Raw genomic sequence first — 16,000 nt, 5'->3', positions numbered from 1 at the left:
ACCACCCGATGTCACAGGAAGGCCAAAAAGATCATCAAGGACAACAACCACCCAAGCCACTGCCTGTTCACCCCGCTATCATCCAGAAGGCGAGGTCAGTACAGATGCATCAAAGCAGGGACCGAGAGACTGAAAAACAGCGTTTATCTCAAGGCCATCAGTTTTAAACAGCCATCACTAACATTGAGTGGCTGCTGCCAACATACTGACTCAACTCTAGCCACTTTAATAATGGAAAAGTTGATGTAATCAATTTATCACTAGCCACTTTATATAATGCTTACATACCCTACATTACTCATCTCATATGTATATACTGTACTCTATACCATCTACTGCATCTTGCCTATGCCGTTCGGGCATCACTCATTCATATATTTTTATGTACATATTCATATTCATTGCTTTACACTTGTGTGTGTGTATAAGGTAGTTGTTGTGGAATTGTTAGGTTATATTTCTTGTTAGATATTACTGCATGGTCGGAACTAGAAGCACAAGCAATTCACTACACTTGCATTAACATCTGCTGACCATGTGTATGTGACAAATAAATTGGATTTGGAACATCAGGCTTCCATGAGAGAGGACTACTGCTGCCCATCTTCTGCCTGTCTGGGAATGGTTACTTCCTTGTTGTTCTGATGTGGAACATCAGGCTTCCATGAGAGAGGACTACTGCTGCCCATCTTCTGCCTGTCTGGGAATGGTTACTTCCTTGTTGTTCTGATGTGGAACATCAGGCTTCCATGAGAGAGGACTACTGCTGCCCATCTTCTGCCTGTCTGGGAGGGTTTTCCATGACAGTTAATGGCTCATCAATTTGGGGAGGATCTGTAAGAGTGGTGTCACTGGTTGGAGAATGACCTGTCTGCATTAGGGCTTGTGAGAGATTTATCCAGAGGTCTTCTTTTCCTTCAGGACTGGTGGTGGTCTATCCTTTGAGGAGACTTGCCTTGAAATTGATAAATTATTCCTGAGAAATAATGGCTGTCCATTGGGAGTGGGTCTTTACAAAACCTTACCTAACTATAATTTGATTCCCTTTTGCCTAATGGGTGGCTGTTTGAATCTTATGTGGTAGAAGTCGCTATTTTACATATGGTCAACTTTGAACTTGTCCCGAGTAATGGCTGTTACAGTTTAGCAGATGCTCTTATCCAGAGCAATTAGGATTAAGTTCCTTGCTCAAGGGTACATCGACAGATTCTTCACCTAGTCTGCTTAGAGATTCGAAATCCAGCGATCTTTCGCGTTACTGGCCCAATGCTCTTAACCGCTAGGCTACCTGCTGCCCTGTTGGTGTATGTAGGAGTCTCAGGACGTTGTTGTGATTCAGTGTTTGGAAGAGGCACTATCCCCCTGAAAGATGCCCCGTTCTAATAAACTTCACTTTGTAATAGGAAGGGCTGATGGAGGAAGATGAACAGACAGTTCAGGTAAACACCACTTTTTACTGTTAGGACTTGTCTGCGTGTTTTAATACACTTCTCGTCCCCTTTAGTGTTTTAAACTAACAGAAATAAATTCTCATACACCAGAACCACTGGGACATATTTTTCATAAACACATTTTAATGCAAAATGAACAAATCAACCATCAGTCGATTGAAGATGAGCATCAGCGGTTTTCTAGTGGAAAACCCATTGAAGAGCTTGTCAGGCAAGCAGTTATCTCAAAGTGGCCACTCTTTCTAAATGAAACGTTAAAACTATAAATCCTCTTCAAGCCATTGTCCCTGCCTGGACTCTGGCAGTTGTACAGCAATCTCTCTTATGGACAGATCAATTTAGGTGACCAAGGGACTGGATGAAAAGCATGCTGTGATCGTATCTGTGATCACTGTGACCTCACTCACTCATGTCCTCCTGATGCTTTAGGTTACCACTGCGGTTAATAATACTCGGTTGTAATACTCTGCTATCCAGATTGGTGTCAGTGATAGTAAAATAACATACAGTCTGGGGTATAGCTGTAGACAGACTTGCCTCATTAAACTTATGTGATTTTTTTTTACTATGCAAAGTCTCTAAATAATGTTATGGTATGAACTGATGGGATCACTGGAAGTAATGAACCTGCTTTGCTGCTTTCTCTAGCTGCTTGGCATGCATCCAAAATGGCACCTTATTCCTTACATAGTGCACTACAATCAAATCAAATGTATTTATATAGCCCTTCGTACATCAGCTGATATCTCAAAGTGCTGTACAGAAACCCAGCCTAAAACCCCAAACAGCAAGCAATGCAGGTGTAGAAGCACGGTGTCTAGGAAAAACTCCCTAGAAAGGCCAAAACCTAGGAAGAAACCAGAGAGAGAACCAGGCTATGAGGGGTGGCCAGTCCTCTTCTGGCTGTGCTGGGTGGAGATTATAACAGAACATGGCCACGGTGTTCAAATGTTCATAAATGACCAGCAAGGTCAAATAATAATAATCACAGTAGTTGTCGAGGGTGCAGCAAGTCAGCACCTCAGGACTAAATGTCAGTTGGCTTTTCATAGCCGATCATTAAGAGTATCTCTACCACTCCTGCTGTCTCTAGAGAGTTGAAAACAGCAGTTCTGGGACAGGTAGCACGTCCGGTGAACAGGTGAGGATTCCATAGCCGCAGGCAGAACAGTTGAAACTGGAGCAGCAGCACGACCAGGTGGACTGGGAACAGCAAGGAGTCATCATGCCAGGTAGTCCTGAGGTATGGTCCTAGGGCTCAGGTCCTCCGAGAGAGAGAATTAGAGAGAGCATACTTAAATTCACACAGGACACCGAATAGGACAGGAGAATTACTCCAGATATAACAAACTGACCCTAGCCCCCCGACACATAAACTACTGCAGCATAAATACTGAAGGCTGAGACAGGAGGGGTCAGGAGGCCTCATCCGATGATATCCCCGGACAAGGCCAAACAGGAAGGATATAACCCCACCCACTTCCCCAAAGCACAGCCCCCACACCACTAGAGGGATATCTTCAACCACCAACTTACCATCCTGAGACAAGGCCGAGTATAGCCCACAAAGATCTACAATGGCACCCTATTCCCTACATAGTACACTACAATGGGAATAGTGTGCTATTTGGGACGCTACCTTGGAGTTGATCCTCCCTCCGACACGTCCATCAATATTTACGGTGAATTATAATTACTGAAGACCACAAGAGCAAAGCAGCTAAACTCTTCTTAATTGCTGAAGGCCACAAGGGCAAAGCAGCTAAACTCCTCTCCTGTCTGACTAGATGCAGGGAAGTCGATCATGTGAGTGAAAAGATGGGAGAATGTTCTAGCTCAGGAAATGTATTATTGGTTTCTTCTGGGGTTCTTTGCCATATATTGATGACCATAAGATAAGTCTCTAAAGGATTGATTCACCTAATAGACTGGAGCCAACAAGTATTACTTAGATTATTATAAAAGGCATGTACATAAATTTCAGCTTTCCATTTTTAATTAACTTTTCTAAAAACATAATTCCACTTTAACATCATGGGCTATTGTGTGTGTTTGTGTGTGTGGATCAGCGACACAATCTAAATGTAATCCATTTTAATTTCAGGCTATACACAAAATGTAGAAAGTGCAGACTTTCTGAAGTATTCAGTACATGTGATCTGAATTCAGACCTTTCTGAAGTATTCAGTACATGCTATCTGAATTCAGACCTTTCTGAAGTATTCAGTACATGCGATCTGAATTCAGACCTTTCTGAAGTATTCAGTACATGCTATCTGAATTCAGACCTTTCTGAAGTATTCAGTACATGCTATCTGAATTCAGACCTTTCTGAAGTATTCAGTACATGCTATCTGAATTCAGACCTTTCTGAAGTATTCAGTACATGCTATCTGAATTCAGACCTTTCTGAAGTATTCAGTACATGCTATCTGAATTCAGACCTTTCTGAAGTATTCAGTACATGCTATCTGAATTCAGACTTGAATCTGGGTTCATCCATATTCCAGAGAGCCTTTCAATGGAAGCTCATTATTCAGACATGGACTTGCGCTGGCATTGCTTATCATAACATAAAGTGCAGTTGTCAGAGGTCGATAGCATGGTTGAGCAAAGTTTAGTGACTCATTACAAATATTTAGTTTCCTATCGATGTAATGCTCTTAACAAGTTTGTCTATTCAAAGAGGATCATACTCAACCTACAGTTGATAAATGATTTATTCCGTGTGCGACATTCAATGTCCGTCCATACATTTGATTACACACCCAAATAAAAGGTGTAGATGACAATGACGCATTTCCTTACTTTAAATCTCAACATGAAATCAGTATTGTTCATGTCAAACACTGAAGACTAGTTAAGTAGGCATATATATCTATATCCTGGTTTAACGTCTGTCAGAGTGCTATATTACCCATCCCTGAACTCTTTTCCTTGCAGTCTGAGGTGAACATTACTTATGTGTTCTTTTGGGCACCCTCCCCTCCCCTCTCCTCCAAAATGCGCTCCCTGCCACAGATATAAAACTCACAGGATGCTTGCTGCCAAACACAGTTGCGAGCACAGAACAGTCATTCAACGAAACCATCTCCAGTCTTCACAAAATAAAGTGAGTAAAAAGCATTTTTCTGTCGCTGACTATTTGCCTTTTTTATAGACTTCCAGGATGTTTGTAAAGTTGCTCTTGATTGAATTACTAAAGAAAATATTTGTCCTCATGGAAAACCTTGTTTTCTGCACATTCAAAATATCAGTTGGTTAATATTTTTTCAGTTGGTTATTAAAGATGATGGAATATTATTTTGGATAACAAGGTGTCGTTGGCTTTATGGTTCATTTATAAGTTATTACGCACGGTAGCAAATAAAAAATAATTGCATTTTATTGGCTACAATATGAACTAAGGACAGGAGTGTAGTCACAGTGCATTTGTTTTCTAGTTTGTTTCTCTGTGCTTTTGTGTGGTTTAGATGCGCCCTAACGCAGCGATGTCTCTGGGTATGCTGGCCATGTACTTGCTGATATGCATGTCCAATCTGATGGCCGCGTATCCGTCCAAACCCGTCATTCCCGCAGATGATGCGCCTGTCGAGGACTTCGCCAAGTACTTCTCTGCACTCAGACACTACATCAACCAAATCACTCGACAGCGGTGAGTTCTTCATCTGGTGAGGGGAAGGTACAGCACATAATGAAGATAATTATTTGGAGTAAACAATTAAATGAATACATTAAACAAGATGTGCATTTGATCCCAGAAGATAACACTTGAAAAACACATTTCCAAAGTGGTTCTGATGCTTCTGTTTTGTTGCCTTTCACAAAATATCTGTATTTCATATAAGGTTTAACTTTCTAAATGTTTTCCTGTTTATTTGTACTCGTTACCTCTCTCTCAGGTATGGGAAAAGATCCAGCCCTGATATGGTGTTCTCTGACCTGCTACAGAGGGAGAGCACAGAGAGCGTCCCACTAGCAAGCTATGGAAGGTGGGTGTAAAAACATACAGAGGATACCAATATACCTGTCCTCAGAATGATCAGCTTTAGACATCATCTTTTTGGGGGTGGGGATTAGTAGCCTAGATCTAATCCATTCTTGTTTCAAGTAGTTTCATACTGTCAGAGATGCTGTTCCTCATTGTTTATTGGTCCACTATAACCTATAGTCTATAGTATATTGTGCATTTGAGAGTAACAGACACGGCAATAGTCAATGACTTATTAGTCAATGGACCAATATAATAATGGAGAAACGTAAATGAACACTTTGCTTGTTTCTCCTGACAGATATGAGGATCTACCGTTGTGGTGGTGAAGCCAGTACAGACTTCCATACCAGTCCCTTTCAACAACACCACACTGCCTGTTTGGTCACCGCACCACAACAACACCACACTGCCTGTTTGTCACAGCACCACAACAACACCACACTGCCTGTTTGGTCACCGCACCACAACAACACCATACTGCCTGTTGGTCACCGACTCGACCTGGACTTTAATGGATATCTACAGCCTGCATGCAACCACCTCCCTGTCTGTCTGTCATAGTAGAAGTGTCCTGTACATATGTTACTTTCTCCTTTTGTGCATCACACTGTGTACTGTAAACCAAAATAAACATTTACTGGTTGGATCAAATACATCATATAAAGTACCTTGGATCAATGTTTTAGAATGTGACTCTGTTTTAAGTATATAAAGAAAATCCTAGGACTCCAGAATCAGAAAGTAAGCAAAGTGGTCTTTCTTAAAGAAAAACATTTCTAGTGTGTTTTTACACTTATTGGATACTAGTTGTTCCTGCCACAACCAGGACGAGGACCTACACCTAGAACCACTGCTGCACAGGGTTCTCTTTGTTCCCACAGGTTTTACTAAGATATACTGCCCTCTTCTGGACTGGCCTTAGTACTCTGACACCATTATACTCCAGCTTGGACTGTAGCCTTCAAACAGCTGTCTGGAGTGAGAGGTGAGAATAACAATCGATTAATTCTGTCCATTATTTCAATGTGTAACAATCTTTCACTGGTCTGTGTGGATTTCGATTGTGTACTATCGTTCTATATAACAGCACCTTGCCTAACGTGAAAACAGATTTAAGGTGTAGAATCATTAAGTGGCCTGGGATCCCTATGGATCCCTGGTCTAAAGTAGTTCACTATGGAATAGGGTACGATTTGGGACACTGGCCTGGTTACCTCCAAAGGGACATGAGATAATGAGATCTGGTGCATGAACCCAGTTACCTAATCTCGGTCCTAAATGGCACCCTCTGTAGTGCACTATTTATTGCCTGGTAGGGTACCACTTGGGACTAAGTCCTGTTTTAGAAGATGGAACAGTCCCTGCATACTAATGGGTTCATTGTTCTAGAATGCTCAAATGTAACACAAGGTTATGTCCCAAATTGGCACCCTGTTCTCTATATTGTGGACTACTTTTGACCAGGGCTCAGTAGTGCACTATGTATGGAATAGGGTGCCAATTTGAGATGTAGACATACAGTAGGATTCTTTATGTTGACGGCCAGATAATCATGTCAGGTCATATGTAATGTCTTTGGCTGTACTGAATAAATAGGCTACTGCTGTCTCTGGTGTTTTAATGCTTATTTATTTCACAAGGAGTATGAATGTGTAACAGTGGCTAGTCATGTTGTGTAACTAACATAGGGCCTTTAAGTACCAAATGGCACCCTATTCCCTATATAGTGCTCTACTTTTGACCAGGACCCATAGTGGGCTTTACTATATAGGGTGCCATTTGAGATGTTATGTGTGGGTTAAAACGGTTTGTGGAGCGCAGGAGACCCAGATTATCTTAGTCGATGGCAAATGCAGAATCTATAATTTATTAAATAATTACTCCTATTGAAAACTATATGAACAGAAAAGAGCAAGTCTGAAGTTCTCACACCGATATCTGTAGTACGTTAAACGAGTGGGTGGGAACTACATTAACTAGCTCCTCGTCTCTAAAGTGGACTTCGAGATCAAGCGTCATTCGGCGGCATGTCCCCAGGACAGGAGTCGACTGTTGCGCGCAAGGAAAAGTAGCCTCGTCTGGGGTACAGGGGATCTATGGAGACTTGAAAGTCTGACGGAAGGACACGGAGAACGTCAGGTAAAGTCATACATTTTTTTATGGCCATCTTCTTCGAAACCGCACGAGGGGCTTAGTGCCACGAAAAAGGGTTCTAATAGCGAAACGCAAGTCAGGTTAGCAATCCACTCACCAGTGTGGCAACACTCGCTAGCTAGCTTACACTAGCTGGATCCAGTCAGGCTGGGACTCAGTTGATTGCTAGCAAGCTAATAATAACACGCTAGCTACCATTGCTAACCTAACAAAGAGCATATTTCTAGACTAGGTTTTAACTAGTTGGCTAGCTAAGCCAGATATCCAGTTAGATTGTTTTGCCACAAGTTATGACGTGGAATTGTGCCAAATGTTTAATTGACCATAAAAGTGGTTGTATTTGCTTGATACCTAACGGGACAGTTTACTAATAAAGTTAACAAACCACTAGGAATGTGTCCAATGCGACCTCATCTGCTCGGTCTCAGCCGAACGCGAAACCAAAAATGTCTGCACGTGTTCCGCACCCCGCACAGGAAGTTAGCTGATAGTGTGTGTGCCTTACTGTAAGGAGTTGTGTGTGCCTAACTCTAACGAGGGGTGAGTCCCAAATGTGTTATTTGGAGTGTAGTAACTCGTGTGTTTGAGATATGTGTTGGCTTTCTGGAAGGTTCCACGTGTTGAGCTGTAAGAGTCAGACATTTTAGACACATTGAGAAAGAACACTTTAGTGTCAACAATGAAGAGAGTAGTCGAATGTCTTGCTTTGCATGGATCGGCCTTTTTTAGTTGGCTATGTGTAGTTAGTTACCCTATACACTATTCTGTCAGTGCCGGCTTGCTCACACAAAGAGCCCATCATTTCACCATGACTTGGACGTTTCCATTGCCACAATGAATGATAAAACAGATTGTCCCATCTAACAACTTTGGATACCTCGTGGTGTCCCAAATGATACCCAATTCACTACATAGTACACTAGGTGGCCTGGTCAAACGTGGCGTCACTGTACAGGGAAAGGGTTTCAGGTGGGACGGATGTCTTTTTCTTTTTAATGCCTTTATTTGGGAGACGTGATCTGTTTTGGATCAACAGTAAAACACAGACCAGAAATGGTCATGCCGAATTTGGGCTTCTTCCTGTAATTAGTGTTTTTTTTTGTTCTTCATTCCTGTGGTAGTGTTCAAATCCTTGTTTGCGTCTGAGGTTGAGCTATAAACATCTTTCATCTTTAAAAAGCCTTATGAAATGGTGTCCGTAAAGCTGAGGGGGCGGTCCAGGGGACAGACGGGTGGCTTATTCAATGGAGTACAGTAGTACGATCCTTCAGATAGGAAAGCATACTTTTCTATTGAAATGGTCTGTAACATTACACTGAAGCACTCTCCTGGATAAGCCTCTGGTCTGACAGTGAACCCCATTCATCCCTGTAGCCTGCTGCTTATTATATGGGGCGGCAGGGTAGCCTAGTGGTTAGAGCGTTGGACTAGTAACCGGAAGTTCATATCCTCGAGCTGACAAGGTACAAATCTGTCGTTCTGCCCCTGAACAGGCAGTTAACCCACTGTTCCTAGGCCGTCATTGAAAACAAGAGTTTGTTCTTAACTGTCTTCACCATGGTCCCTGGCTGGGTCCCTTCACCCGGGTACTTAGCTTGGTCCCTTTCCTTAGTTGAGTCCCTGGTCTGGTCCTTTCCCCCTTGTCCCTGGCTGGGACGCTGGCTGGCTTCAGGGTTTAATTGAGGTGTTGGAGAATCCAGAGAATTTCAGCCTCTGTGGGAATGCTGCTGGCAAGAGCAGCAGTGTGTATCACACCCTGGTTGTCTCCCAAATGGCAAAGGGTGTTATTTGGGAGACAACCAGGGTGTGAATTCTGATTCCCTCTGAAGTGTGTAGTCAGTGTATACTGCACTCATTCACTCCCCCTCACATACAGTATTTGAAAAGGAATGGACTTGTGTGAACCTGGAGTCCTCAGTTGAAACAATAACAAAGTGGCCCACCCCGCCTCGGGTTTGTTCAGAAGCTGAGGGAAGGGATAAATGTAACCACTCTCAAATGCATAGACAGAGCTATGGATGCAAAGACTGACCATCCATGATATCAACATTATAGGTATTACCATGTTTTGAGGCTATACAGTGTTTGTTTCCATTTCCATTGTTTACAAACATTGGAGTTTATATTTTGTGTTCTGATGGGGTACAACAGTTGAACTAAGCTCATGAGACATAAGTTAAGCCTATATTCTTCAAGAATCAATGTGTATATAGCATTCATTTAGAAGTCAACAAATTAATGTAGCAACTAAGGATTCTAGCTTTAAGGAATATGGTGGATATAATCCCCTCTCAAATTCATGCTTAAACCCATCCAGTGCTCTAATTTAAACCCACATTTAAAAAATACTACAGTTTACCATGTAATACTATAGTACTTACTATAGAATTCTGTAGTAAAACTTAGTATACTACATACTGTATTAGTACAATTCCCTCGATCATGTGTAGTACTTAGTATATCATTTTGTAGTATAGTGTACAATGCTATAATAAATATTAAGGTATTATCCACACAAAAAAACACTAGTAAATACTACAGTTTTTAATTTGCATATACCCTGTCCATTCCCCCTCCCCCATATCACAATTTGTGCCACCCGTAAGTCAGAAACCTACATGACAAGTACAAAGCATATAATGTGTTCCCTATGGTTATAGAAAAGAGCAGAAGCTCTGAACTCCCCGTTCAGAACCCAGTCCTACCTATCTACAGGTTATCTGCTCTTTTCTCAAGGAGAAAGCTCCCCACTTCTGTCTCAAAAATAAACAAAAACACATCAGTAAATACTACATACAGTAATTTCCCCCAAAACACTTCAGAAAATACTACAGTATACTACAGTCTGCAAAAAACACTACAGTAATTACTGTTTCTATATAATAAAAAATACTACAGTATTTATACTATAGTAAACTGTAAATACTACAGAATGCAAAAACACTACAGTAATTACTGTTTCTCTATATAAAAATGTACTACAGTATTTGTACTATAGTAAACTGTAAACACTACAGTAATTACTGTTTCTCTATATAAAAATGTACTACAGTATTTGTACTATAGTAAACTGTAAACACTACAGTATATATTAATGATTTTCATAACGTCATATTGATTCTGTACTGTTTACTATAGTAAACAGGGATTTATTTGACACAGATTTCTTGTAGTTAGTTATAGTTATACGCAGTGGTGCAGGCACTCACCCTCAGTCCAGCGTGCGGGGGTGAATGTATGTCCAGCGTGCGGGGGTGAATGTATGTCCAGAGTGCGGGGGTTGCCCCCAACCCCAAAATAAGTCATTTTTTAAACAGTATTGAAAATCATACTGTGGATATTTCGGAATACCCCGGTATATCGCCCAAGCCTAGTAGTGTTTTTGCAACACTACAGTGAATACTACAGTATTCCTACCATAGTATACACTATAGTATTTATTTCATGTGGGAACCCACAAGGTGGAGTGAGTTAAGTACACACACCTCAGGGAGAAGGCCTGGGTAGAGAATCTGGACGGTTTGAATGTTGAACGCTTTCAATGCTACTGATCCCCGTGGTGATGAAAACCAACCTGACAAATATAGGCCACACAATGATACCAGGGACTTGGCAGCTCTGGAGTTGACTACTTGCAGTCTTGACCTCTTAGGGTAATCAACATAATGCGATTAATGCTTTTCAGTCTCTCCCACCCCCAGACCAGTATGACCACATGACTTTCTTTGTCCAATCAGAAAGCACACAGTAAGAGTGAGGGATGAAATCCCTCTGGAGTGGCAGTGATCTGACCAAATGGAAACTGTTGAACATTACAGCATGTTGTCGACAGCAAGACTAAAATGGTTGGGCTATTGTCCTTTAAAGGTCGACGCTGCTATTTCAGATGAGTCACTCTGAAGGTATTTAAGTTGGAAAGCAAGCATTTCAGGTTATCTAGCAATCCCGTATTATTGGGCATTGGGTAATAACAAGGTGTTGTCTCTCTGTGTTCCTTTTCAGGTTCTTCTGTGTTGCCACAGGCAGGCAGGGCACCAGATGACTGGTGTGTACTGGGAGTAGGGCTTTCAGTCGCTGCGCTGCATTGGAGCACAATTCACAGGTGAGTGTCAGAGGTTCACTTCCTACTTTACTACTTCCATTCTTCTGTCAGGTACGTCCACCTTTTATTCTTTTTTAACACTGATTGGTTAAACATGAATCTATGTTTGAAGCAATGCTCCATTCATGATGTCTGAGTAACTAAGGTGTGAAGAGGGACAACAATGTGTCTTTTCTGCTGTGTGTGTGTGTGTGCGTGTGTGTGTGTCCGTCCATCTGGACAACCCAGCCACAGCGTGTTTGAATAGGGCAGTATGTACTCTCCTCTTGTCTGGACACTGGGGTTGGTTAGGGCAGTTTGTACTCTCCTCTGTCTGGACACTGGGGTTGGTTAGGCCAGTTTGTACTCTCCTCTGTCTGGACAGTGGGGTTGGTTAGGCAAGTTTGTATTCTCCTCTGTCTGGACAGTGGGGTTGGTTAGGCAAGTTTGTATTCTCCTCTGTCTGGACAGTGGGGTTGGTTAGGCAAGTTTGTACTCTCCTCTGTCTGGACAGTGGGGTTGGTTAGGCCAGTTTGTACTCTCCTCTGTCTGGACAGTGGGGTTGGTTAGGCCAGTTTGTACTCTCCTCTGTCTGGACAGTGGGGTTGGTTAGGCCAGTTTGTACTCTCCTCTGTCTGGACAGTGGGGTTGGTTAGGCCAGTTTGTACTCTCCTCTGTCTGGACAGTGGGGTTGGTTAGGCCAGTTTGTACTCTCCTCTGTCTGGACAGTGGGGTTGGTTAGGCCAGTTTGTACTCTCCTCTGTCTGGACAGTGGGGTTGGTTAGGCCAGTTTGTACTCTCCTCTGTCTGGACAGTGGGGTTGGTTAGGCCAGTTTGTACTCTCCTCTGTCTGGACAGTGGGGTTGGTTAGGCCAGTTTGTACTCTCCTCTGTCTGGACAGTGGGGTTGGTTAGGCCAGTTTGTACTCTCCTCTGTCTGGACAGTGGGGTTGGTTAGGCCAGTTTGTACTCTCCTCTGTCTGGACAGTGGGGTTGGTTAGGCCAGTTTGTACTCTCCTCTGTCTGGACAGTGGGGTTGGTTAGGCCAGTTTGTACTCTCCTCTGTCTGGACAGTGGGGTTGGTTAGGCCAGTTTGTACTCTCCTCTGTCTGGACAGTGGGGTTGGTTAGGCCAGTTTGTACTCTCCTCTGTCTGGACAGTGGGGTTGGTTAGGCCAGTTTGTACTCTCCTCTGTCTGGACAGTGGGGTTGGTTAGGCCAGTTTGTACTCTCCTCTGTCTGGACAGTGGGGTTGGTTAGGCCAGTTTGTACTCTCCTCTGTCTGGACAGTGGGGTTGGTTAGGCCAGTTTGTACTCTCCTCTGTCTGGACAGTGGGGTTGGTTAGGCCAGTTTGTACTCTCCTCTGTCTGGACAGTGGGGTTGGTTAGGCCAGTTTGTACTCTCCTCTGTCTGGACAGTGGGGCTGGTTAGGCCAGTTTGTACTCTCCTCTGTCTGGACAGTGGGGTTGGTTAGGCCAGTTTGTACTCTCCTCTGTCTGGACACTGGGGTTGGTTAGGCAAGTTTGTATTCTCCTCTGTCTGGACACTGGGGTTGGTTAGGCAAGTTTGTATTCTCCTCTGTCTGGACAGTGGGGTTGGTTTGGCCAGTTTGGACTCTCCTCTGTCTGGACAGTGGGGTTGGTTAGGCCAGTTTGGACTCTCCTCTGTCTGGACAGTGGGGTTGGTTAGGCCAGTTTGTACTCTCCTCTGTCTGGACACTGGGGTTGGTTAGGCCAGTTTGTACTCTCCTCTGTCTGGACACTGGGGTTGGTTAGGCAAGTTTGTATTCTCCTCTGTCTGGACAGTGGGGTTGGTTGGGCAAGTTTGTACTCTCCTCTGTCTGGACAGTGGGGTTGGTTTGGCCAGTTTGGACTCTCCTCTGTCTGGACAGTGGGGTTGGTTTGGCCAGTTTGGACTCTCCTCTGTCTGGACAGTGGGGTTGGTTAGGCCAGTTTGGACTCTCCTCTGTCCTGACAGTGGGGTTGGTTAGGCCAGTTTGGACTCTCCTCTCCTGACAGTGGGGTTGGTTAGGCCAGTTTGTACTCTCCTCTGTCCTGACACTGGGGTTGGTTAGGCCAGTTTGTACTCTCCTCTGTCCTGACGGTGGGGTTGGTTAGGCCAGTTTGTACTCTCCTCTGTCCTGACGGTGGGGTTGGTTAGGCCAGTTTGTACTCTCCTCTGTCCTGACGGTGGGGTTGGTTAGGCCAGTTTGTACTCTCCTCTGTCCTGACGGTGGGGTTGGTTAGGCCAGTTTGTACTCTCCTCTGTCCTGACGGTGGGGTTGGTTAGGCCAGTTTGTACTCTCCTCTGTCCTGACGGTGGGGTTGGTTAGGCCAGTTTGTACTCTCCTCTGTCCTGACACTGGGGTTGGTTAGGCCAGTTTGTACTCTCCTCTGTCCGGACACTGGGGTTGGTTAGGCCAGTTTGTACTCTCCTCTGTCTGGACACTGGGGTTGTTTAGGCCAGTTTGTACTGTCCTCTGTCTGGACACGGGTTGGTTAGGCCAGTTTGTACTGTCCTCTGTCTGGACAGTGGGGTTGGTTAGGCCAGTTTGTACTGTCCTCTGTCTGGACAGTGGGGTTGGTTAGGCCAGTTTGTACTGTCCTCTGTCTGGACTCTGGGGTTGGTTAGGCCAGTTTGTACTCTCCTCTGTCTGGACACTGGGGTTGGTTAGGCCAGTTTGTACTGTCCTCTGTCTGGACACTGGGGTTGGTTAGGCCAGTTTGTACTGTCCTCTGTCTGGACACTGGGGTTGGTTAGGCCAGTTTGTACTGCCCTCTGTCTGGACACGGGTTGGTTAGGCCAGTTTGTACTGTCCTCTGTCTGGACAGTGGGGTTGGTTAGGCCAGTTTGTACTGTCCTCTGTCTGGACACTGGGGTTGGTTAGGCCAGTTTGGACTCTCCTCTGTCTGGACACTGGGGTTGGGTAGGCCAGTTTGGACTCTCCTCTGTCTGGACACTGGGGTTGGTTAGGGCAGTTTGGACTCTCCTCTGTCTGGACACTGGGGTTGGTTAGGGCAGTTTGGACTCTTTTTTTTCCCTTTATAGGGAGCTACTTCTGACTAGGGCTCATAGGATGCTTTTTGGGGCACAACCTTTATCCAGGAGGAGTGGGGGAAAAAACCCATCCCATGTTCTAAAAAAAAGAGTGATCAACGTTGTTGTTAATATCCTTGTTGGTAGCTGATGAAGTGGAAACCTTTTGATGTGGGTTCCCTACCCTCTCCAGCCTTTCAGGTGCTGTGTTGTCTGTCGGTCTGCCTGAGGTGAGGGCAGACAGACTGGTTTTGATGTGGGTTCCCTACCCTCTCCAGCCTTTCAGGTGCTGTGTTGTCTGTCAGTCTGCCTGAGGTGAGGGCAGACAGACTGGTTTTGATGTGGGTTCCCTACCCTCTCCAGCCTTTCAGGTGCTGTGTTGTCTGTCAGTCTGCCTGAGGTGAGGGCAGACAGACTGGTTTTGATGTAGGGTGAAGTTGCCCTTAGACACTGATCTTGGGACAGTTTAGCCTTTTCCCCACTAATGGTTACGGTTAGGATTGGAGGTGGAGAAGCCTATCATAGATCTGTACCTAGGGGGGAGTTCATCCTGTAGTGTTATTGTTCCATTCTAATGTCTCTCAAAAACATATTATTTACAAGGTGTTATAATGGGACGCTGTTGTTTGCATTGTGGCTACATGGGGTTTGTTTACATGTCAGATTGTTGTATAATACACCCGAGTATACCACACCTTAGGAACACCTGACCTAATATTGAGTCTCAAAGGATCATAGGGGTTTAAAGGGTGTGTCTCAGTCACTAGATCTCAACCCAATTTCAACACTTATGGAAATTCTGGAGCGGTGCCCGAGACTGTGTTTTCCACCACCTTTATCAATACACCAAATGATGGAATTTCTCATGGAAGAAGGGTGTCACATCCCTCGAATAGAGTTCCAGACACTTGTAGAATCTTTGCCTTGGTGCATTGAAGCTGTTCTGTTGGCTCGTGGTGCCCAACACCCTATTTTGGGCTTTCCTTTATTCTGTTACCTCTATGTTGGTGTGTGCAAGTCAAAGTCCTCATGATGTTTCTTGTGAAGATTATAACGTAGACCAGAGAAAGCTGTAAGTAGGCTGTTACAAGCCTTGGTTTGAGTGTTTCACCAGTAACCACTTACAGGCTTGAATTGGGAAACGGTTCTGTTCTCTTATATAGTGAATGTTGGAGACATCTACCAGTGGGACCCGTCAACGTCTGTCCCAAATGGCACCCTATTCCCTATATAGTGCACTATGATGGGCCCTGGTCAAAAGTAGTGCACTATAAAGGGAATAGGA

The 16,000-nt window shown here is 44.1% G+C and overlaps 2 protein-coding genes across 2 annotated transcripts in view; both read left to right on the top strand.

The window, feature by feature from the left end:
- Window positions 1-3,965: 3,965 nt before the first annotated feature.
- On the top strand, window positions 3,966-7,018 carry LOC109878020 (peptide YY-like). Its single transcript, XM_020470255.2, has 4 exons — window positions 3,966-4,563; window positions 4,925-5,106; window positions 5,354-5,443; window positions 5,744-7,018. The coding sequence occupies exons 1-4, from the start codon at window positions 4,414-4,416 to the stop codon at window positions 5,769-5,771; spliced, it is 450 nt and encodes a 149-aa protein (XP_020325844.2). The 5' UTR covers window positions 3,966-4,413; the 3' UTR covers window positions 5,772-7,018.
- Window positions 7,019-7,374: 356 nt separating this feature from the next.
- LOC109878004 (MAGUK p55 subfamily member 6) overlaps window positions 7,375-16,000 on the top strand; it is a 36,853-nt gene continuing 28,227 nt past the window's right edge. The window contains exons 1-2 of the mRNA XM_031820523.1: window positions 7,375-7,584; window positions 11,602-11,701. The gene's annotated coding sequence lies outside the window, so the exon portion shown is untranslated. The remainder of the gene's footprint in view (window positions 7,585-11,601; window positions 11,702-16,000) is intronic.

The sequence above is a fragment of the Oncorhynchus kisutch genome, unplaced genomic scaffold, assembly GCF_002021735.2.
Source record: "Oncorhynchus kisutch isolate 150728-3 unplaced genomic scaffold, Okis_V2 scaffold3465, whole genome shotgun sequence".
NCBI classification, from domain to species: Eukaryota; Metazoa; Chordata; class Actinopteri; order Salmoniformes; family Salmonidae; genus Oncorhynchus; species Oncorhynchus kisutch.
Note: the sequence above shows the minus strand (reverse complement) of the source record. Positions and strands in the feature narration are given on the sequence as shown.

What these genes read in the sequence shown, in the direction of transcription:
- LOC109878020 (XM_020470255.2), top strand. Translation starts at nt 4,414, where the DNA reads ATGTGTTCTTTTGGGCACCCTCCCCTCCCCTCTCCTCCAAAATGCGCT. An exon ending in AACCAAATCACTCGACAGCG is followed by an intron (nt 5,107 to 5,353) that starts GTGAGTTCTTCA and finishes CCTCTCTCTCAG; the next exon opens with GTATGGGAAAAGATCCAGCC. An exon ending in CCACTAGCAAGCTATGGAAG is followed by an intron (nt 5,444 to 5,743) that starts GTGGGTGTAAAA and finishes TTCTCCTGACAG; the next exon opens with ATATGAGGATCTACCGTTGT.